Source organism: Thunnus albacares, chromosome 1, assembly GCF_914725855.1.
Source record: "Thunnus albacares chromosome 1, fThuAlb1.1, whole genome shotgun sequence".
NCBI classification, from domain to species: Eukaryota; Metazoa; Chordata; class Actinopteri; order Scombriformes; family Scombridae; genus Thunnus; species Thunnus albacares.
This window is the reverse complement of record NC_058106.1, coordinates 3,945,029-3,966,941: the sequence shown is the minus strand read 5'-3', so window position 1 is coordinate 3,966,941 and position 21,913 is coordinate 3,945,029. Positions and strand designations below refer to the sequence as shown.

The 21,913-nt window shown below is 38.1% G+C and overlaps 3 protein-coding genes across 3 annotated transcripts in view; all 3 read right to left on the bottom strand.

Moving 5' to 3' along the window:
- Window positions 1-323: 323 nt before the first annotated feature.
- plekhf1 (pleckstrin homology domain containing, family F (with FYVE domain) member 1) lies at window positions 324-2,670 on the bottom strand. Its single transcript, XM_044352929.1, has 2 exons — window positions 1,801-2,670; window positions 324-1,386 (listed from the first exon to the last, which is right to left on the bottom strand). Exons 1-2 carry the CDS (start codon window positions 2,045-2,047, stop codon window positions 785-787), a joined length of 849 nt encoding a protein of 282 aa, XP_044208864.1. The 5' UTR covers window positions 2,048-2,670; the 3' UTR covers window positions 324-784.
- Window positions 2,671-4,595: 1,925 nt separating this feature from the next.
- On the bottom strand, window positions 4,596-8,174 carry pop4 (POP4 homolog, ribonuclease P/MRP subunit). Its single transcript, XM_044353010.1, has 7 exons — window positions 8,041-8,174; window positions 6,997-7,052; window positions 6,647-6,873; window positions 6,420-6,497; window positions 6,272-6,333; window positions 5,892-5,993; window positions 4,596-5,207 (listed from the first exon to the last, which is right to left on the bottom strand). Exons 1-7 carry the CDS (start codon window positions 8,045-8,047, stop codon window positions 5,071-5,073), a joined length of 669 nt encoding a protein of 222 aa, XP_044208945.1. The 5' UTR covers window positions 8,048-8,174; the 3' UTR covers window positions 4,596-5,070.
- Window positions 8,175-10,199: 2,025 nt separating this feature from the next.
- The window catches only part of tpcn2 (two pore segment channel 2), a 30,882-nt gene continuing 19,168 nt past the window's right edge, over window positions 10,200-21,913 (bottom strand). The window contains exons 16-25 of the mRNA XM_044352801.1: window positions 21,644-21,772; window positions 19,890-19,939; window positions 18,997-19,096; window positions 18,335-18,406; window positions 17,935-18,008; window positions 16,512-16,617; window positions 15,136-15,218; window positions 14,922-15,003; window positions 13,712-13,803; window positions 10,200-13,579 (exon numbers count right to left, since the gene is read on the bottom strand). Of these exons, the coding sequence (XP_044208736.1) occupies window positions 13,501-13,579; window positions 13,712-13,803; window positions 14,922-15,003; window positions 15,136-15,218; window positions 16,512-16,617; window positions 17,935-18,008; window positions 18,335-18,406; window positions 18,997-19,096; window positions 19,890-19,939; window positions 21,644-21,772 (867 nt within the window). The 3' untranslated portion in view covers window positions 10,200-13,500. The remainder of the gene's footprint in view (window positions 13,580-13,711; window positions 13,804-14,921; window positions 15,004-15,135; window positions 15,219-16,511; window positions 16,618-17,934; window positions 18,009-18,334; window positions 18,407-18,996; window positions 19,097-19,889; window positions 19,940-21,643; window positions 21,773-21,913) is intronic.

Genomic DNA, 21,913 nt, shown 5'->3' with positions numbered 1-21,913 from the left:
ATAAACATCTGGACTTGGAGGAATTTTTACTTGGTACTTTTAGCAAAGCCAATTAACAGCTAAGAAGCCTCTATAGCAATAGACAGAAAATTAAAGGAAAAACAGTCACCAGATCTAAGCCCAACTGAAGACCTCTGGGAGATTTTTGGACCTTTAAACTGTTCAGAGAAATATGTAAGAGGCTTTTTGCTTCATAATGCCATCCTGTGTGAGTTATTTTGAATTTGACATCCTGCTAACAGACAGAAAGAAACACTAGACAACATGTGGTAACCTTATAAAATGAGGGCTGACACCACTCAAATCATCACAAACAAATCGTATTTCTGTTTATAAATACTTTATTGTTCATAGTTCATTTCAAAGACAAATGTGAGGCATTCATTAAGTCCAAATACTTTTCTCCATGTACAGTACTTAGATATATACACAGTGGATGAGAATCACACTTAAACATCTACTCAAGATCCTCTGAAAACAACTAGACAACATAAAATAAATAAAGTGACTACTCCGTAGTTCTAGTGTTTTCCCAAGCAGTGCAATGTGTAAAGATCAGTAATGACAAAGTGTTCACTCATCAATATATACAGTATATATAAAATTGTTTTACTTCATACATCATTCTTTTGCTATGGTTATGACTTAGTCAGAATGCCTTCTGACATGCATCTACTGTTCATAGCTGTAGCAGCTTTGTGTCCACGTTTCCTGGTACGCAGAGTGTAAAAGAAGTCCACCAACACAAGGTTTTGTCTGTGTGGCTGCAGCACATGTGAGGTGCTTATATTTGGGGCCTCACATGCCCTGGTTTGAGGTAATTAAAGGGGCACAAGGTGTACATCTTACAGTCCGTCCACCTGTTGGTATTGTGGTCCTCCATCTGTTCCTCTGTCTCCTCCTCACTGAAAACCTCCACCTCATATCCATCTGAGCTTATCTTCCCTGTGCTGTTCCCCCTCAAGCGAATGATCTTTTGGACCTTTTTCTCTGCCGTCTGGAGACTTGAGTGACACATGTTGCATACTCGTAATTGCTTTGTCGGGTGAATGTGTTCAATCACCGCTCGCTTTTTGGAACACGCACCGCACACCACAAAGCCACATTTTCTGCAGTGGTGTCGACGCTGGGTAAAGGTGAACTTGTCAGAGCAGCGCATGCAGATGGCGGAGGCCTCGTCCGGAATCCAGGTCATGGCAAAGGTAGAACTGGACCTGCAAATGCCGCTCTGTAGCAGTTTGGACTGGCAGTCCTCTATGTGTTCAATCCAGGCCAGCTTCTCCTCATGAGAAGCGGCTGCCACATAGAAGGACTTGCGTGGTGTACGGATCAGCCACTGGTTCTTCATTTGCATGCTGTCCTCCAAGTCTTCCAGCTGGATGTCCTCTGAAATGATAAAAAGATGGCATGTTGATACAAGGTAAGAAAGGTGTGGAAACTATAGTGTGGTCAACAAGCTTGTTCACCAAGACAGGTTTGCCCTGACTGGATTTTCTGTATTTTTTTAAAGACTTCCCAGTTCTTTACAGGCATCCTTTGTTTCAAAATGTCTAGTTAGAAGCAGTCGCATTCACTTTTGGAAGTGACAGTTTTTTGTCATTGTAACCATATTTTTCATTTTATTAGTGTTGAGGTGGAGCCAGCAAACTTTATCAAGTCCCCTAAATAATATATTACAGCTGTCACTGCCTATATAACCAAACAACTTCCAAACGACTGTCAAAGCACTTTGAAACCCTACAAATGATACAATCAAGTTTATTTTACTCTGATCTTTCTAGAAGCAGATAAGTTGCTCACCTAGAGGGATGATCTGCTGTTTTTTGTGCCAGTGGCCATGCAGAATGATGCTGCCATACACCAGCACATCGTTGAAAAGGTAGAATACCTTCGGCTGTGGCCCCCGTCGGCTCTGCTTCATCAGCCGGCCCTCTCCAATCAGAACCCGATCCATCTGGGCCAGGGGCTTGCTCAACGGCCCAAATGAGTTCTCCACAGCGTGGATCCGTTTACGGTTCCTCTGAGTATGTGTTAGACGGCCCATCATGGTGTCTTTGTTTCTGTAGTGGTTCACAAGTCAACAAGAATCTGTTTCTCGGCAGTACTGTCAGCAGTAGGAGTATCTTTGTTGATGGATGCTGGATGTTGTCATGTATTCGTCTTGTTTGTCTAGTGAGACAAGCAGCCCAGCAGAAACACTTTAACGCTCTTCTTGATGATGCAACGGGGCTTTCCAAAGAAAGCTCAGCTTTTGAGATAAACTCATTTTGCAAGAAGGAAGGGGCGGAGCTACAGTTGAATTCACTTGAACGGCATTTCACATCAGCATTTTACATAATAGGAAGATTTTTGGGAACTTTTTGGGACTGAAATCTCTTGTTGCTGGGCACTTTGCTGGGCAAGGAAACATTTTAAATAATATATCCAGTTTTATTAGATGATATTACATAGAAGTTATGTCTATTGACTGAGTCGAAGATTGATTGTATATATTTGACTGTCTGGTGGCACTAGAGGATGGATGTATACCTGTATTTCATAATGCACTCCATCAACAACCGTAATTTTAAAAGATGATGCATTTTACAGATTGAACAACAATTATGAAAACCATGAATGTGATATCTAGTGCACAAAAAATGATTTTGGATGACACAAAATGAGAAACTAGAAAAGCCAAAACAATAGAGTGAGATGTAAAGCTGAATATACTATATATATATATATATAAAATACTGTCAGACTGGTGGAGTGACTCAGCCAGCATCTGGACTGAAAACTAGGAATGTCATCAAACTGCCACATGTTACTAGATGTTTGTCATTCATGTTTCTCATATGAAAATTTTCTACTTTGATTAGAGTTTATTAAATCATTCTTCCTTCCAGCAACTGGCTGTGTGAATAAACCACAAACTGCTGTATGCTTTTAGTCATCATACCAGACATATCTGGGTGACTTACAGGAAGTCGCAAACGCATGCATGGCAAGAATACAGGTGAGACTGTAACAAGCAGGTCAAGCAGCTTGTTGCAGTACAAATAAGGAAATTCATTTTAAGCTACATTCATTTTTTGGGCACATCTGGGCAGCAGAAGAAGTTGGAAACACATCATGACAATGGCTGTGTCACAAAATCACATTCACTATTCCTACACAATAAAAACTCACTTGTTAAAGCTACAGTGAGCAGTAAAATCAGATTTCTGACACTAATTTATTTTTGCATCATAACTGTCAAGTGTCCAAACAATGGGAACTGCTTTTAGAATGCTAGCAGCGTGACTTTAAGGATGTAAATGTTGGTCTGTTTGTAAATCCACCACTTCTGTCCACACTGACATCTCTCAACAACTGTTGAGACAAATATACAAATATTCATGATCCACAGAAGATGAATCTTAGTGATTTGGTGGAATTTCTGAGGGCACTATAAAGTGCATAGATTTCATCCTCAGAATTCAGACAGCAGTGGCAAGTAAATATAGTGGACTATATAGCAAATGGAGAGTGATTTCTGATGCAGCCATATCACCCATGTAATCATTCATTTGGAGTTGTGTGCCACTTGATCATTGTTAAAGCTAAAAGGGTAGTAAATATTAGACTGTTTTTGATCTCTTAGCTGCTAAATACTAGTCACTAACTATGTCTGGCTCAGTGGGTTTATCAGATTTCTCACTGAAAACAGCTGTGTGCTGCTGGAAATGAGGCTGATGGTAGTGAGGGTCAAACAAAACTGTGAAGTAAAAACAATGAACTAAAAGACAGTAAAAAAAAAAAAAATCTCCGTAGAGCTCTCTGGGTTCATCACTATGAGTGACCCCTTTGACATTGCATATATCATTTGAGCCCATGTTTAAAAATATTGATTAGTGCAGCTTTAAACACAATCAACCCGTTATTGACAAGGTGTTTTCATTTGGTCCAGAGGAATTTTAACTCACAGCTGATCGAGTTACTTTAATATCATAGTACAAATGTCAGCAAGTTTAAAGATGAAGTGTTCATCAACCAAGAGCTATATTTATTATGCAGTATTGAAATATAAAACATAAAGCAACAGTGTGAGCCATTTTAACCTTGAAAGTGGAATTGTGTCATATCTTCCATACATGTCTAGACACTAACTTCCTCAATAGTTCCAGACTGACTAAGGGCCAGTTCCTACCTTCAATGTATACGTTTTACCAGTTAATCTTGTTTTTACAAGAGGGCTTTCTGAGATGTGCCTTAAATATAGTTCCTTATTGACCAAGTAGGAGTCATAGATGAAGATTAATTCTGGAGTGTGCTCCATGTGCACACAGCCTATATACATTTGTGACTTCACATTATGTCACAGATACACACCTGAAAGGGGATTATGCAGTCTTGATGTCAATCTGATCTAATCTTTTTATGAAACCTCTGCGTGCATTCCTCTGAACACTACTGACGTCTGTGCCACCACCAGCTCTGCGGTGTCGGGAAGTGGTTAGACGACTTTTCTCACAGAAAGGTATACTACAAGGGCAGTTTGGGGGGCATGGATATGTGTCCGGATAATGTATATGTGATCAGATAATCATCATCAACGATGTCATTACTGTCACTCAACATTTACACTATTATTTTATTCTGGCAGAAAAAGCTCACATCCCACCATGTTTCACATTTTCTGTTCCAAAAAGGCACAAAGAAGTCCTGCATGATGTTTCCTGAAAACAAAAAAAAAGGTGAAGACAGACTTTCTTCTCTGGCCTTTACTGTACATTATAACAAAATTATAAATACTAAAACTGATAAAGTCAACCACTGCTATCTGACAGCAGTATTTTCTCCATACATGAGCCATCTCTTTTTATGACTCTCCCATAATGCAACACTCTCTGTTAGACCCTTTATACATGGCCTGGACATCATCAGAATGATCTCAGTTTGGTGATTTACCTCATGTTAGAAATGACCAATACACATTCATAAACCTGTCATTGCAGTTCCTTCTGATGGCCAGTAGAGGGCAATACAAGTGTCTCTTCATGTCAGTGTGGAATGTCTGCACCGCATCCTGTATCACACTCGCTGCCATCACAAGTCAATGGTTCCTCTGACTTTGAACTTCTTGGCTGAGCGTTCACTGGCTCGCTGCTCGAACTTGCTCCCGTAGATGTGAGAGACAAAGCCGTTGATCTCCACTGCAAACACACTGTTCCTCTTGGGGATCACTGTCACCCCGTGAGTGGAGGGTGAGGAGGGAAATAAAAAAAAAAAAAAAAAAGAGGAATAATGTGTTAATCTGGTAAGAAGTGAAACTTAAACACTAGTTTAAGTGTCTACAGTGATAAATACTGCAGTATTGACATTATTTGTCTTGTGATTGTCTTTTCTGTTGTGTAAAACGTTATTCAATTATTTATTTATTTAGCATTTAGCTCTGGCAATAATGTGACTTTAAAATTCATGAGATCAACATGTTATCAACATGCATGTCTGAAAGGGGCGATATGGTTGGAAATATATGAACAGGAACATTATAACACACACAATATCATATGGAAAATTAATGTAAAATCATAACGATCAATCAATGGAACCTTCAATTACTAGTTTTGTTCATTTTAATTATGATTTGCTCTCTGTTATGGATTTGGACTGGCAGTGTTGTGAAATGATAACATTATTTCACGAACGATTCATATATCATAAATATTGCCCAGTTTTACCTACAACAACTATACTAGACAACATCTCAGCTCATACAATAATATCAATATTATGTCAATGTATCTCCCAACTCTCCTTTGCAGCATATGTTACCATGGTGATCTGCTTCATCACAGCAGACAGCCCAGCCTGAAGACACAGTCTGGCTAACTGAGTAACCTGAGCCCAAACATACAAGTGTCTACCTTTCAGTTTGTCCTCTTTGGTGATGATTTTGAAGACATGTTTGAACTCTTGGACTAGAATCCCTGTCGTCCCCACATATGACGGGCATTTGGACCGAACCACTGTGAGAGTGACGAGAAAATGAAAAGATTTGACAACACTGTCATGTAGTGATGTGAGTTGATCATAGACTGACAGCTCCAAAGAGTAAAAGCAGCAATAACATAGTATCCCTCAGGAATGAGGTTCCTAGTACTGCTGTACTTCTATCTAAAATCTCGTCTGTGAGGTTACCTGTCTTCCACGTGTCCTTACAGCTAATTTGCATTGCTGCATCACATAATCATAGTAGTGATTAAAGTCAGTGTGTTGTAGTCTTGAGAGGAAACTAAACATCTACCTGTGATGATGGCACCATGGAAGTCTGCTTTCAAAAGCTTCTGCTGCACAAACTGTGGACTGCTGCAAAAACAACATAAGCTTATGAGACTGACTGCATTGGTTTATGTTGTCAGAGTAGACATCTGTAAAGCTCCAAGCTGACCTACCATGTTGGTTTCAATCCACTGCACAGGTCAATGATGTACTGTCTCCAGAGGTCATGCAGAGGCAGGAAAAGCTCGTATCTACAGCGATAATGACAAAGACAGCGAGGAGCTACAAAACAGCTGGGTTGACTGGAAATGTATCATAATGAATTAGACTAGAATATATTGATGTTACTTCATTCACTGTAAAATCCAATGTTTTTTTTCATATGAGGTTTGTGACTAACTTCTGGTGTTCAGGCTTGATGTGGAAGATCTTCATCGCTCTCTTTTGCCGAGCGTTCAGTCCTTTGGCTTTCTTGCTGTTCCTCTTCTTCTCCTTCTTGGGCCTGGCGTAGCCCAGGATCACAGCCTTGTGACTCAGCATGGTCTTCAGGTCATGGCGTGTGTGCTGCTGGATGCTGTTCTTCAGGAAAGCCTGGGTGAAGGCCTCTGCTTTAGAGCTGGTCTGAGACTGGGAATGAGACAACGACACAAGGACATTTTATAAAAAGGTTATGTAAATGTCGTTTGGATTACACAGTTCACAGTTACACTACATGTAGCAGCAGCTGTCAACTGAGAGACATCTGCTCACCTCAACACCGAGAACCTTCACCAGGTCACCAGGAATCTTGGCTCGAACAAGCGCTTCTGTTGAAAAGATACAAACAAAATCTGATTAATTCACTGAGGTACTGAAGCAGACTGGTGGAGGGGTTCAGCTGCTGGCTGTTGTGGGGACCTTTGAAAAGGAAAAAAAGCATAACAGTGTGATTATATAAATTGTTGCAAATTCAAAATGTGTTCAAAAAAGTCATTCACTTTAGCCTCCTTTGTCATTTTCCAGGCCTGAAGTCGAGTCTGACTGGTGCATTATTCTTGTCTGTGTGAATATGTATTACAGCTTTTGATTCATGCATAACCTTAGAAAATAATAACCAGCATTATAAGGGATAATTACGGTCTGCCTTGATTTGTATTAGTCTCGAGAATAGAATATTTCAATGATTAAAGAGACTTTTAGAAAAGCAGAAGCTGCACCTGATTCAAACTGGTTTTCTATGGAAGTCGTTGATGCGTAGATGCAGCTCTGATGTAATGTCTTACCCTTAACTTGACCCTTTGCTAGCTGAAGGTAGAAGATAACTAATAAGACTTAAATATATACAGCCTATCTGTTTGTTGCCAACACACACACACAATACTAGAGCAGTGACTTACACCTGGGTTTGTTTGAATGTAAGAATGTAACACTTGCTAAAGTTTTATTCAAACTGTCCACCTATGTTTATTTTGTTAACAGGCTACATTTGGATAAGCTAATGTTAATGAGGTGGCTTCATCATTCATGTGTTGCCTTTGTTCTAGTCCTTTGTGTTTCAATTAATTCCAGCCAGGTGTCATTGCTTTGTCATTGTTGTTTTTGTTTTTTTAACAACTGGTTACACACATTTCTCAACACTTGTTTTACTGTATTGTGTTCTCAAATCTTAACATAGTTCTCTTCACCAAAATGCACAACAGATAACTTCACATCCAAAATAAACACTGGTGTAAAACACGTCAGTCTCTGTATTTTTTCAGGAATGTCTGTGTCCTTAAAACCTTAACTCTGCTCGTCTTCGACAAGTAAACTCACCGTCCATTTGCACGTTTTTGCGGACTTCCAGAAGAAAACCTGGTTAATTTTAATAAACACATGTGTTGTGAATCGGGTCCTCCTGCTGGGTTTTATCTCTTCTTCGTGTGTTTCCGGCAGACAGTCCGCTGTAAGGCGTAATGTCGCCCTCTACAGCCAGCAACACGCACAGCAAGCCAAGTCGGATTCACAGCCAAGTAACTTACAACTACATTTACAAGTTTTCAGTCTATTCATGAGAAACCTTTAACTGCTTATATTATTATGTCCTTACAGGACAAGTGACATATTGTCAACAGTATAACATCCTACTTCTCACGACTCATTCTTTTCCTTTTAAAGCCTGCTTCTTTTTTTCTTTGTTAAAATATTGATCTTCCCAACATTATATTCAGGTAGCAGCAGGGTGAGCTCTCTCTGTCTGTCATTCTTCAAAGCCAACAAGGCAGCTGCAGCATCAGAACAACATCATAAATAATTGATTAAAAAAACAACCAAAACTTTATGTATGTAGCACTTTCCATCACAAGGTTACAATGTGATTTACAAAATACAAGATAATTAAGATAACCTTGTATCTTGATTATTATGGTAAAATAAATAAAAATATATCACATATATCAAAGAGAATAAACATATTTCATCAGTTGAAGTAATTCTCATGAAAGAGGAAATGGCACATTCTTCCTCTTACAAATGAAAGCAAACAAACTCACTCTTGCTCAATTCAACACACCCTGAAGTTTTGCTGCTACAACTTTATTTCGTCTGGTATGACCAACGATAGTAAACTTTAATAGACTTCGTTGTAAAACAGACATTGCTGATTCAGTTTGTTGACTTTATGATTCTTCTCCATGAGTGAACACTATATTATAGAAGTTTGATGAGCTGCAGACAGGAAGGAGATGTGTTGTTTGCCAGGAAACAGCAACAACATTCAATAAGACTGCTCCCTTCCAAAGACTGCTTCAAATCTGGCAAAAAAAATGCAGCCTTTATTTGCCTGATTAATGGACGACACATGCTCTGAGTTATAATAAACTAAGGTTGGTTTTTTTCTGTGCAAAAACACATTTCAGTGCACAAAAAGAGGATTGTGGGTGTATTTTGTCCACTATCTCTTACATTGGACGTGCATTAGGAAAGTCTCTCTTGATGGCCAGTATAAACAGTTTTGGAATGGTGTACATATATGGACAACTATTGTTTTGAGACAGACTTGAAAAATGTGAATCTATAATTTAAAACATTAATGACACTCTAGCAGAGTGACAAAACAATCCCAACTCATGGTCCACTTACTTGCTTTTTCAAGACCTTCAACTGTATCACACACTGCTCATCAGAAATGGGAGTTAGTGGTGGTGTTATGAAGACGGATCTTTTGACATGCAAGTTCTTTTAGTCTGCATTGGTTTATGAAAGTTCATTCTTGGTACAAGAAAGCTCCGTACAAAGCTAGTAAGTGGACCTTGAGTTGGGATTGTTTTGTCAAACTACTGTTTCCAAGGCCAATTATGAACTTTCATGTTTCACTTTCATGTTTCACACTCCAGTACGGTGGTTGACAAACTGCTTTTGCCTTTAAAAGTACAAAAAATGTCCCACACCAGTGTAAACCAATGTATCCTTTTAAACCATTAATATCATAAGTAAATATGATAAAATGAGAAAGTTGAATGTTATTTTAATTACCTAATTATATAATTTAACATGTCATTTTGCTGTCTGAATAAATCTTAACTGTAGTGTGAAAGCGCTTTTGTTTTTTATTTCCTCCTCATTCAACTTTACTTCTTCTCCACGTTTTTCCGCCTGACATCCACATCATCCCTGCAACACCTCTACACCCGCCAGGAGACACCCACCACTCTAGTCAATGATTGTGTATTACTGGATGTTGTAATAAATTCAAACAATCATACAACAGTGCTGCTGCTCTGTATGACCTGTGACACTCTGTGTGTGTGTGTGTGTGTGTGTGTGTGTGTGTGTGTGTGTGAGGGAGAAACAGGTAATATGGTGAGACAGGGGGAGCGGCAGCACATTACAGCTAACTGGCCAATTTAAAACTGAAATGAAGGTCAAACTTCCAAGTGAGGTGCTTCTTTTCATAAAAAAAAAAAAAATAGAAAAAACTCAATAAAATCACAAAATAAGTTTGCAAAATATTTATTTAAAATCTACTTTTTACAAACATTTTACATAGTTCAAGCTGAAATACACACTGTATCTCAAGTTAAATGAAATATCAGAAAATTGCATTCCAACTTTACAATAAACTTCTGTCTATAACATTCTTTCCCCAATTCTTATTTTTACAGATAAAATGCATTGAAGTTGTACTTATATAAATACCAAGGCATATCATTGCCATTTCTAGAAAAAAAACAACATTCAAATAAAACAAGGCGTCAGTCAAAAGGAGTGGGCATATCCCTTTTTACCCTTTGAGTTAAAAAAATCTGAATACACTGGCTCGATGGCAGAAACCACTGTGCAAAGACAGAACTGTGTTCATATTGTAGATGGTAATCCAGCATGCAGCCTTCAGCCACACCAGCACCACAAACACTCCCAGAATACATTCACCTGAAGCCCCTTTCACACACGCACATCACTCCTGAAATGTTTTGGAAATTTTTACTGTAGTGGTGACTGAGATGTGGATTTATAGCAGTGACATTAACAGCATAAAAATATGCAGACAGTATTTACATGTCTGTTAAAAAAAACACTTCAGTATGAAATATTAAATTTACTTCCAGCAATAAGTTTCTGTCCTACGTCCCATTTGTCTGATTGTTAGTTAGCAGGATGTCTCAAAAACCTGTTTCCACATGTCAGTAAAAGTAAATGAGTCCGTCAGCCAACAAGGAACAAGTGACTCCTTTTTGGTGTGGATCCAGGTATTTCTTATCACTGTGACATATAAACACTTTGAGCATTTTCTGATGATAAAAGACAAGGCACATGCTTTCCATGACTGTGACTATGTGTTGTACAGAGACTTTCTACAGAACCAGAACAAGAATGAAAAAATGAAGCCTCCCCCATGTGCAGGGACACTTTGGTGGTGGTACAGAATACGCTCTGTGCAGTTAAAAGTGTGTTTCCTGCTTCCTGGAACATACTAAAAAAAATATTCCCCTGAAACTCCCTGAACAAGAGATAATGTCTTTTTTTATCCTCCTTTAGACAACAGCTAAACTGCACAGTTATTCCTCTGTTTTGTCTGATTGAAACTGACAGGGGCCTATAGAGGCTATTTTTACAGCGGGTTGGGTCAGTGAAGCAGGTCTGAACCTCCGATCATCGCTGCTGATGGTCGGCAAACAAGCCACAGAGATAAAGAATCATTTAGTGCAAAAAGCTTTTCAAATCCATCATTAAGGTACTCTGTGACAGCTGGCTACTGTTAACAAGCTGTACAGGCTGTTGCTGTTCCCCTTCTCTATGTAGCTTAATAAATGGTAGCTTAAAATAGAGGAAATATTTATGATACAGGAAGTTTAACTAATAATAACTAATGTCACTGTTTAACAGCCCAGATCAGATGATCAAACTGTGAAGCTAATGTTCCTCCAAGGTGTCGTTATTGTTCAATATGTCAGTCAAAGTTAATCAAGTAAAACTTAAGAGGCTTTGTATGAAGAAGCTAAAAGTAACTTTTATCAAAGTCTTTGTGTGATCACTCAGAAATATGTTTTACTTATTGCTCCTTCAGTTCAACATTTGAAATGAAAACTTTCCATATTCAGAGATTCTGGACTTTTCAATAAGGGAGGAGGAGTAGATGTTATTTTAAGACTTTTTAAGAATGTAACTGAACTTTATTATTATTCATTATTATTTAGTCATTAGACATAAAATTCAGCCTTTTCATTTCTGAAGAGCTCTTTAAGTGTGCGAAATTAGGGACAACAGCTGCATCACATCAGTTATTATACAGCCTCATGCTCACCATGTCATGATATCAAGGCTACCCATCATTCATTGTGTCCGATATTATATACGCTTCAATATGTGCTGTTGTTGACAATATCAGTCAAAGTGAACTGGAAAGCTTATATATTTAGAATAATAATACAGTAATTGTCATTTTAATGTTTTGTATTTCAAAGTGATTGTATTTCATGGCCTAACAGAACTACTGTATCACAGTGATGCTTTTTATAGATGTGGGCATGAGGAAGAATCCCACCATGAGTGCATTCATATAGATTTCATCATGTCATGAACATTTTCATGTTGTAAAGGTGGTGTAGGCATTAGGACAGATGTTGTATCACACACTTCTACAGTCTCTTTTCTTTGTTGTAACACAGCCACCTGCTGGTCACTTCTAACTAAGTCTTAACACTTTTGGCATTTTTTACTAAAATGAAGAGCAAACTTACATTATTCTTAGAATTTTGTCATATTTAAGACCAAACTTTCCCTCCAAGCTGCTTCAAGTGTGAAAACAGACAAGTTGGAAATGTGTCACCTGCCTAACAACAATGTTCTCTGTGTGGAAGGGGCTGGGGAATTAACTGGAAGCATGATTTGAGTTTTTAAAAAGCTGATGTAGCTGTTTCACTTCTGAGTTTCCACATTGTTGTTTATGGCTTTGGTGCTGGGCCAACTGCATTGAATGAAAGATAAAATCTGCAAAATGATTGTGAACATGCACCGTACAGGTCATTCTCATTTTACAGCAGCAGCTCTCACACATTCTTTGCTAACCCGTATACCAGCGTGTGATAAGACGGTACAGTATATAGATTTTTATACAACACTAAAACCAAATATTTGCTTTTAGTGGTTTAACCAGTAACAGAGAAAATATCTGCAGTTTTTGTTCTATGATTAAATCTGGTAGGAAAAAAATCTATTCTGGAGGCTCTTCCCTACACTAATCATAATATAATAATTATATTAATAATTGTGGATGGTGGTGCAAACAAAAAATACAGTCATTAAGATTTGGAAATTTGGATTTGCTTTCTCTATGTGAAGTTTGAAATAGCCAGGAGCTTTCTGTAATCACAGTTTGATTCATTTATTTCATACTACTATAATAGTACATAATACATTCTGTTCATACTGGTATGTAGTGTGGAATTAGTACTTTAACTCCACCCACTGGTGCTATACTCAACCAATGAGATTGCGTCTGCCTCCAGTGCTTCTACCAGTGACAAACCTTTGTGCAACTAAAAGTGCAGCTGGCAGTGGTTTTACTCAAGAACAACATGACAAATCATAAAAACATGTGCTTCCAATTGGTTTTAGTAGTACGGGAACATTTTATAATGACACAAAATCACAATAAAATACTATCAGATTGCTGTGATATTGACCTGTCAGTGCTTTTACCACACAGTAGACTCTCATAAAGCTTCAGTCACAGAGTCTCAGAGTCTGACTTGTTACTGCAGGTAAGTGCTGAAGCTCTGAGTGTGTGAATGTGTGTCACCAGTGTAGGTGTAGGTGGGGGTGTCGGTGTAGCTGACAAAGTAATTCCTCTTCTGTTGGCTCCTGGATCTGCTCTCTGGAGAGAGAGAGAGAGAGAGAACACACACAAAGAGGAATGATTTTATAAACAAACAGTCACTATAACTGGTTTTATAGGTGGATTTCTGAGCTTTACGAGTTAAAACCAGACAGCACAGTGATGACCTACTTGAACATGAGCTGAACAGAAGTTTCATATCTGATCCTCTCCACATCTGTAACAGAGCAGCTGTGACTGCGGTCCCACTTATAGATGAAGTTCTGTTAGAAAACAAAGAATAATAGTGTTGTTATTTTACATTTAATACGTAGATTAATATTAACGGATGAGGCTGGTGTTGTTGGAGATTTTTCTTATTGTCAACAAATCACATAAAAAACCAAAACCAACCATGTGTTAATCCGCCTCTCAGGCCTCTGACGTCCCTACCCTGTCTGTGACTCTCAACCCTGAACCCATTGGTTCCCACTAAAGATACAAATCTTTAAAATGGCTCATAAATAAAGTTACATTTTAATTTCCTATAACAGCTGGCCAATGTAGTTTTTTAGCAAATGTTATTTCAAACTGGAGGAAACACTGCATTTACTGGGGACTATTTTCAGCTGCGGATTCATATTTGGTGCTCTAGTGAGTATTTCTGGCAGCAGGACGGTGTGTGTGGGATTGAGTCAAAATAAACTACAGTGTGTGTGTTCATGGTAATGAAGGAACATGGAACATTTGATGGTTTTTGGACAACAATGGAGCTCTATGGCACAGAGGAATAAGACATATCTGTCTTTCTCTTTCCTGGTTTCTTTTAGTGGGATTTGTTGAAAGAAAAATTATAGAAAATGATCAGCCTTGTCCTTTAATTTCAGTTGTTTCCTGTCCTTTAAATCCATGTTTTCAATGATGATGTTTTCACTTGCAATATGGGACTTTTCATCCAGCTAGTCTCATGGGACAAAGACTTTACCCTGATCACAGCCTCAGAAAAGGAAGTCAGAAGCACATGTAGTAACATGTTTGAACATCTTATTTATCTTATTTATTAGCTGAGTTTCTTGGTTCTTCCTAGATAACAGAGCATCAATTCCATCAAGCCCAATGGCAACACAGCAATAGGAATACATAAAATTTTTAGTTTGTAAAAATCAAAGCAAAGATCTGTGTAATATGTCGGGAAGGGCACATTCAAACTTGAAACACATATCAGTCAAGATATTAAAGTTAGCATGGGAAGGAAAAGCTACCATAACCATTAATGTCATAATTAATGTTCCTGATGGTGAACATACCTTTCGCACTGATTTAGAACATCATTTTAAGTGTTGCTGATTATTTTGTATGTTTTTCTAACACTGTAAACATCAACGTGTCTGAGTGAACTGACCTCTAAGATGAGCGCCACGAACAGGTTGACCCACATGACAGAGGAGGTGAGCCACCAACACACAAAGTAGATCTTGGCCCACCTGAGAAAATATCAAACACAGTCATCAACATCAACATCATCATCATCATCATCATCATCATCATCATCATAGTCACCATCTCAATGATCATCATCAATAGCTGCTGTGTATTTAAAATGTTTTCTTTCTTACTCTGTGGTGTATCTGCTGTACGCGTCCATGAAGGCCTGCCAGTTGTTGACTACCATGACATTATACAGCAAAATGATGGATGCCTGAGTGAGAGAGAGAGAGGATTTTTTTGACACGTTTATTCCAAGTATAGCACAGCAGTCAGTGTTGTTAGGGCTAGTATCACAATAATCACAATATATTCATTACAAATGTATCTGTAAATGATCATTGATGGTTGTTAGGAATCATCATCATTGTCAAATTTCAGCCAAAATATTTCTTGACAAAGTGCATCGCAGTAAGGAACAAAATAAAAAGAACATTAACACGTGAAAAAAATTATGGAAATAGAAAACACCAACATGAGACTAAATAATAACATCACTAAAATTGAGCAAACAAAAGCAATTAAAAGTTAAGAAATCTGCTTCTTTTTGTCTGTATTGTTTTGTATGCATGCTCTTGATACATCTGAGCCGTAGACTATCAAAACCTTTTTTTCCTGCACAGCGGCGAGAAATATGTAATGTATATGAAAATCAGCAAAACTAGACATAAACTGAGTGGTGACATAATTAAATTAAATCTACTCCCTGATTTTGTTTAATAATAATAATAGTAATCATAATAATAACAGTAAAGTTGATTTATATAGCACCTTTCATACAAGAAATGCCGCTCAAAGTGCTTTACAACAAAAGAAATTATATGCACCGACAGCTTCATGTGAAAAAAGACATAATATGAACATACAAACGTTAAAAAAACATTAATGTAACATAAGATGGAAAATAAAACCCACTTGATAATAATAATAATAATAATAATAATAATAATAATAATAATAAAGTGAAAATAGAATACATAGAACGCTTTTGCTTTTCATGTGCTTATTATTTAGAAAATGTAGACAATTATTACAAATGAGATGGTGTTTACTGAGGTGGTTGTGGTTACACAAGGTGCTGATTACTGTAAGCGTTTTAATCTGGGCTCATTTTACATTAAAACACCAACTGTATGCACTAATTACTACTTTTTAAAAGTGCACCCAAAGTTTTGTAAATGCCCCAATCTTTTAAACAGCTGGGGCAAAAGTTATTGAAATTATTCTTTTCAATTTCCTACACTGGCAGCAATACTACTTAAGTGCCCTTAGATGTATTTGAAAATTTTCTAAATGTTTTAAGACATCAACAGTGAGCTGGGAGGGCATTTTGAGATTTGTGGTTGTTGCTTGGCAATATAATGATATCAGGGAGAGTGTCTTAAAATGTGACTAATGCTTTTTGTTATTCTTTAGTAACATCTGAATGCAATCAATGGTCTTTCAAAACAGATGATTCAAGAAAGCTGTAGAAGAAAAATATATATAGTATATTCTTGTCACTTACAGCAAAGTCATCGAAGTTGTTGGGCCAGTAGCCCAGCTGTTCATAGGTGCCACACTCCACGCTGAAGTTAGAGGTGATGTTCTCCATGGTCGTATTGGAGAGTACACTGAGACACACACATAGAAACACAAACACACACAATCAGGGAAGACTCACTAAACCAAGGACTCATTAACTCCACTGTAACATTCGCAGGTGGTGACATTAGTTTGAAGTTGCAGTTATGATCGTATGGTTTGCAATCCCACATTTCTTTGTGTTTTTATTAGTAGACAATTTTGACTCCATACACTTGTCTTAACTAACTCTTTTTATTGACCAGTGTACAAAATATTCAGCAGCTTCTCATTTGTAGCCCACACTGACCAACACCTCCACCAGTCAAAACGACAGCCGTCACTATCAGCTGATTATATCAGCTGTTGTCTGGTTAATATGCTCCCTGCAAGCCAGTGTCTGTACTCAGCAAGAGACAGAGGCATCACTCTGTAACTCCACTCTGCCACTGAGACAGTGAGTTTTTGCAGAGCAACAAGACCAACAGAGTAATGAGTTATCACTAGTGACATGAGAGACTGAGGCTCAGGAGGAAGAGGAGGTCGTCCACTAATCAGAAGGTCGGTGCTTTGATCCCAGACTCCTCCTGTACACATGTCTAGGTTTCCTTGGGCAAGATACTGAACCTCATGGTAGCTAGCTGCTGGTCTGTGAGTGTGAATGGGTGAATGAGCAGCACAAATATTGTAAAGTTCTTTGGATAAAAGTGCTGTATAATTGCAACCATTTACATGATCAGCTGATCATATCATGTTGGTTTCAGGACTCACATTCTCTGAGTCAATAATTTAAGATTATTAATTTTATTAGTCCTGATACAGTACTTCCAGTATTTAGAAGTATTATTTAATCAACATTTCTTCATATCTTATGCAGCTCATCTCATTTTAGATTGTAGCTCCAGACTGTGAACATTAATTAAGCTGCCACCGAAAACTGTAGCGTTTCTGCCTTTTTAACCAACAAAATCAATCTGGTTACAGATCTCAACTGAATCCTGGAGTTTTAGTTGTTTTTTAACTTTAGTTTGTTACCAGCTGAATTTAAACTGATTTGTTAAATTTGAATGGATTCAGATTCTTTAAGTGGGTTCAGTATCGGATTCTGATGTGAAAAATTGTATTTTAATTAGCTGTGTCTTGTCAGCTGTACCGACTACGCTGCTGTTTGTCAAACTGCTGCTGTTTGACTGCTTATATCTATCTGCTGTAATGCTTACGGACTATTCTGAATGATAGATATGTGACCCAGATAAGTCTGTTCTACACACAGTATGTTAATGCCAAGAGGAAATGAACCTTATGTTATGAACTTTTATCTATTGTGACATCTCTATCATGTGTTATTACTGCACATGACTTCATACCTCATCTGTGGAGGCGGTTTAATGGCTCCTTCAAACAGCCAGATCCCAAACACAGCAAATACATAATACACCACCTGCAGAGAGACAACATCCATTCCCCATGTTAGTCCACATGTGTGTGTGTTTCTTTTTTTAACAATATCCAATGGTTGGAAAAGAAAACATTCAACCTATTTGAAAGCATAAAAATCACCAAAATAAAAGATGACAGGTTTTCACCTGACACTGATCAGTTAAAAATGCATTCATAATATATGAATACTCTTTTATTTTGTTATTTTCTGCTCAAATTAATAACATTTGTCTTTGATGGACTCCACTGACAGAAATATTACTATTTTATATCATATTTTATAAGTTCAGATCAGCTGGTTGATGAAAGTCAGCTGATGTCACTCACCACCAGGATCCCTGCAAAGGCTCTGAGGTTTTTCACCAGGTCCAGCAGTGTACTCGCAACCAAAGCCATGAGCTGCACAACAGGATAGAAGCATGAATTTGACAAAGGGACATAAAGACCAAACCAGTGTATCTGTGATGAGACTGCAGCGTCTGTAAAAGAAGCTTTCTGTTGTGAGTAATGATGAAATCATTGTGCACTGGTATGGCTACATCTGTGATGTTTTACTGTATTCATCCCTGTTGGCAGTTCATAATGGTCCCAATAAATGTCAGAAGGACATGTGTACAGTAAATACCATGCAGAGCCCTGTAAGCTCATACATGAGCACAGCACATAAACTGCCTGTATCCTGATATATTTGACAGGGGATCACAGTAAAGATGTATGTATGGCTATCTCACAGTTTACTTTTGATTTTCTCTTTTCAGATGTGTAACTACTTCCATGTTGCAGAGCTGTGATGTGATTGGCTGAGAGTGTATTTATTATATATTCCACTTCACTCAGCCCTGTTGCACTCCGTGCTGCTGCAAAAACATCAACCAGACACACACACACACGGCCTGCACACCTACTGCTACGCATTTGTTGCTGTGCTTGGACGATTAAAATAAGCTCTGAAGTCTGACTGGAGCGTCATCCTCCAGCATCCTGCTTACCTTGATGTCTGGGATGATGCGCAGGAAGCGGAAGACAATCAGCATGTTGACCAAGCGAATCATCTCCCACAGAGACATTACACCATGAGAAGACGGGTCCCTGTTGTGACACACACACACACACACGTTAACAGAGCTGTACAGTCATAAAAGTAATGTAATCAGTATTTTTATATTTGAGACTACTGGGGATTATAATTGAGAAATAAACCACAGTTTTGTTTTTGTCCAAATCAAACTGAAGTGAAATGTGAGATATTTGGCAGGTCATTTAACAAAACTCACTGGTTTTAAGACTCTTTTTTCCTGCTGCTTTGAAATATATTTTTGTGTACAGTTAAGAAGCATTTTGAGTGTTACATAAGCAGCGTCTTTATTCCTGTATCCCAACAAAAAATGAGAAGTGCACAGCTAGAGAAGAGGTATATTTTGGACTTGTCTTCACAAAAGTCAGTGAGTTTGTTTAAACACTCTGCTGTGTGTCTTTGCATTTTACTCTCATTTATCTTTAAAATCTGAAATGCTTTCATTCCAAAGATGTGTATTTGCTGTGTGTTTCTAATGCTCTGACAGAGGGGGGAAAGCCTCTGGGAACAGTCTGCAGCTGTTCACTCTGACAAAGTTTAAAATATTTGTAACCTTTAGTGACTCTGTTGCTATCTGCCTCTGCTCTCGTCTGATATTGTTTTATAATTTTTCTCTCTTGTAAGTTTCTTTGGGTATATACTCTGTTTTTTTGTCCAGGACTTGTTTCTAAATGGCAATTCTCAGTTAGACCTCGTTAGATAAAGAGTAAATACAGAATAAAATGGGATGATCACATGAGAAACACAAAGTGGGGCTGAAAATTAAAACACTGACTGTAAAATGAATGAAAGTAAATAGAAAGTTACCAGTGGGAATAAGGAACCCTGTAGGTGATATATATAGTGATCTGCAGGACCTGATGGGAAAAAACAAAGGTTCAGGGATGAAAATGATAAGTGATAAATACAGCATGAAATGATCATGTAAACAATAGGTGGAGACTAGGCTTGGGTGGTATCAAGGTATTACGTTATACCAGGGTATTTAGAAATGCTGAAGGTATGATTTTCAGCACTGTCAACGCTCCTCTTTCTGTTAAACTGATACAGAGATGCTGTATCCAGGTGATGTATTGTAGTGCACAGCATGTGTCACCAGAGGTCAGTCTCTACTGGTGGAACAGGCAGCTGAGCTGAGAAAGATGGTGACTGTGAGTGGTATGGAATCATGAAAATATTGCCACATATAACTTTATCTTGAGATGACGTCTGCCAACTACAAACGCAGTTTATTAGCCGCATGATTTTATCATCAACTGCCAGTCTGCCACCACTACCCGCACATCACCTCCATTCAGCCCACTGATGTGTTGGTCTCCACCGCGGCAACAAGTGTCATTGGGTCCTCCAGCAAGAATCTATGGAAGAAGGGCGCTTATTTCCAATCTATTCATTATTCTAGGGGCCATAAGTATTTAATCCCAGCGAGACTTGTCTAAGTAGACTAATTGCAGATTAGTCACACAGCATTGGAGACTAGACAATGTCATACACGCTAAGATGACTTCTATCACCAGCAGCAGTTACATTTTCTTTCTTTTCTTTTTACACAAATTCCATCATATACCTCCATAAAATGTCAGGAAGGTATGAAAAAATAGATACCGCCCAAGCCTAGTGGAGACACGTTTTCATTTACTAATGTCACATGATTTGCATCAATTTGTTTCGCATGGAAAATGTTCTGCCTCTGAAAAGTGAGCATCAGAATATCACAGATGGGATTTCCAGGAGCCAAAAGGAAAGTTGTGTAGGGAAAAGAATATTTTATAGAAATTATAGAGTGAGCACTCAACACACAAACATATCCAGAGAGCTGCTCTGTACAAGCTGTTAGAAAGAAAAATTGAAAAATAATTATTTATGAATATAATACTGGATTATTTTTAAACAGCAAATGAACAGTTGGAAGTGCAGGAACATGTTTTGAGTAGGCAGTGCTGCACAAAGACCTGATGAATCACTGGAGATCATCATATGACATTATGTAATCCAGTATGACAATATGAAAACAACAGTTACTCTGTGGAGGGTAACAGTGCAAACATAACTTTTGTACATCCTGCATTGTTTACACCCGAGTTTACTAAGGTGCATTCCTCTTCTTCTCTGTCTTTATTGGCTCATTACAGCCACCTGCAGATCAGTGGGATAGTGTGAAACCACTGGCAGGACTGTGTATCACATCACCTGTGTGCATGAGCATGTGCATCCTTGTGAGTGTGTGTGAGACGAGCAAAATAGGACCTGCTCATAAAAAAGTGCTCCATAGCGCTCTAGAGAGAAGCCCCCATAGGGTATCTTCAAGAAATATAAAAATAAAAGTCATTATTACACTAAATATAGGAAAGGATGTGTGGTTTGTGTTCACTGAACTTGAATTTGAGTGTGAAATGTTTGCACCTGAGCTCTTTTTTTCTTCCAGTTTGTGTAGTGTAAGTGTAGCCCTCAGTGTGGGTGAACTGCAGGTGTATTTTGCTAGATATGATCAGATATCAATATAATGAGATAACAATAGATTGTTATAGAATAGATTGGAGTGTGTAGCAGAGCTGTGTTACCAGTAGCAGGAGGGTGAGGAAGCCATCGAAGATGTTGTTCTTGTAGGAGAGGTACCCTCTCCAGCCAAACGCAAAGATCTTCACACTCATTTCAAACAGGTAGTAGAGGATGAAGCACAGGTTGATGATCTGATGGTTGAGAAGGACAAAGGAAAGGTAGAGTGATTCACAGTCAGTCTGACATATTCACAATTTAAACAACACTGCAGATTATTACATGCACAAACACCATACTGACTCACTCTTAGACACTTACTGTACCACTGTTGC

Excerpts from the sequence above, each read along its gene's own strand:
- plekhf1 (XM_044352929.1), bottom strand. The coding sequence starts at position 2,047 with ATGATGGGCCGTCTAACACATACTCAGAGGAACCGTAAACGGATCCAC. Across the intron at positions 1,387-1,800 it reads ACAGCAGATCATCCCTCTAG|AGGACATCCAGCTGGAAGAC; the intron begins GTGAGCAACTTA and ends TTATCATTTCAG.
- pop4 (XM_044353010.1), bottom strand. Across the intron at positions 6,498-6,646 it reads ATCAAGCCTGAACACCAGAA|ATACGAGCTTTTCCTGCCTC; the intron begins GTTAGTCACAAA and ends TTATCGCTGTAG. Across the intron at positions 6,334-6,419 it reads AGTGGATTGAAACCAACATG|CAGTCCACAGTTTGTGCAGC; the intron begins GTAGGTCAGCTT and ends TTGTTTTTGCAG.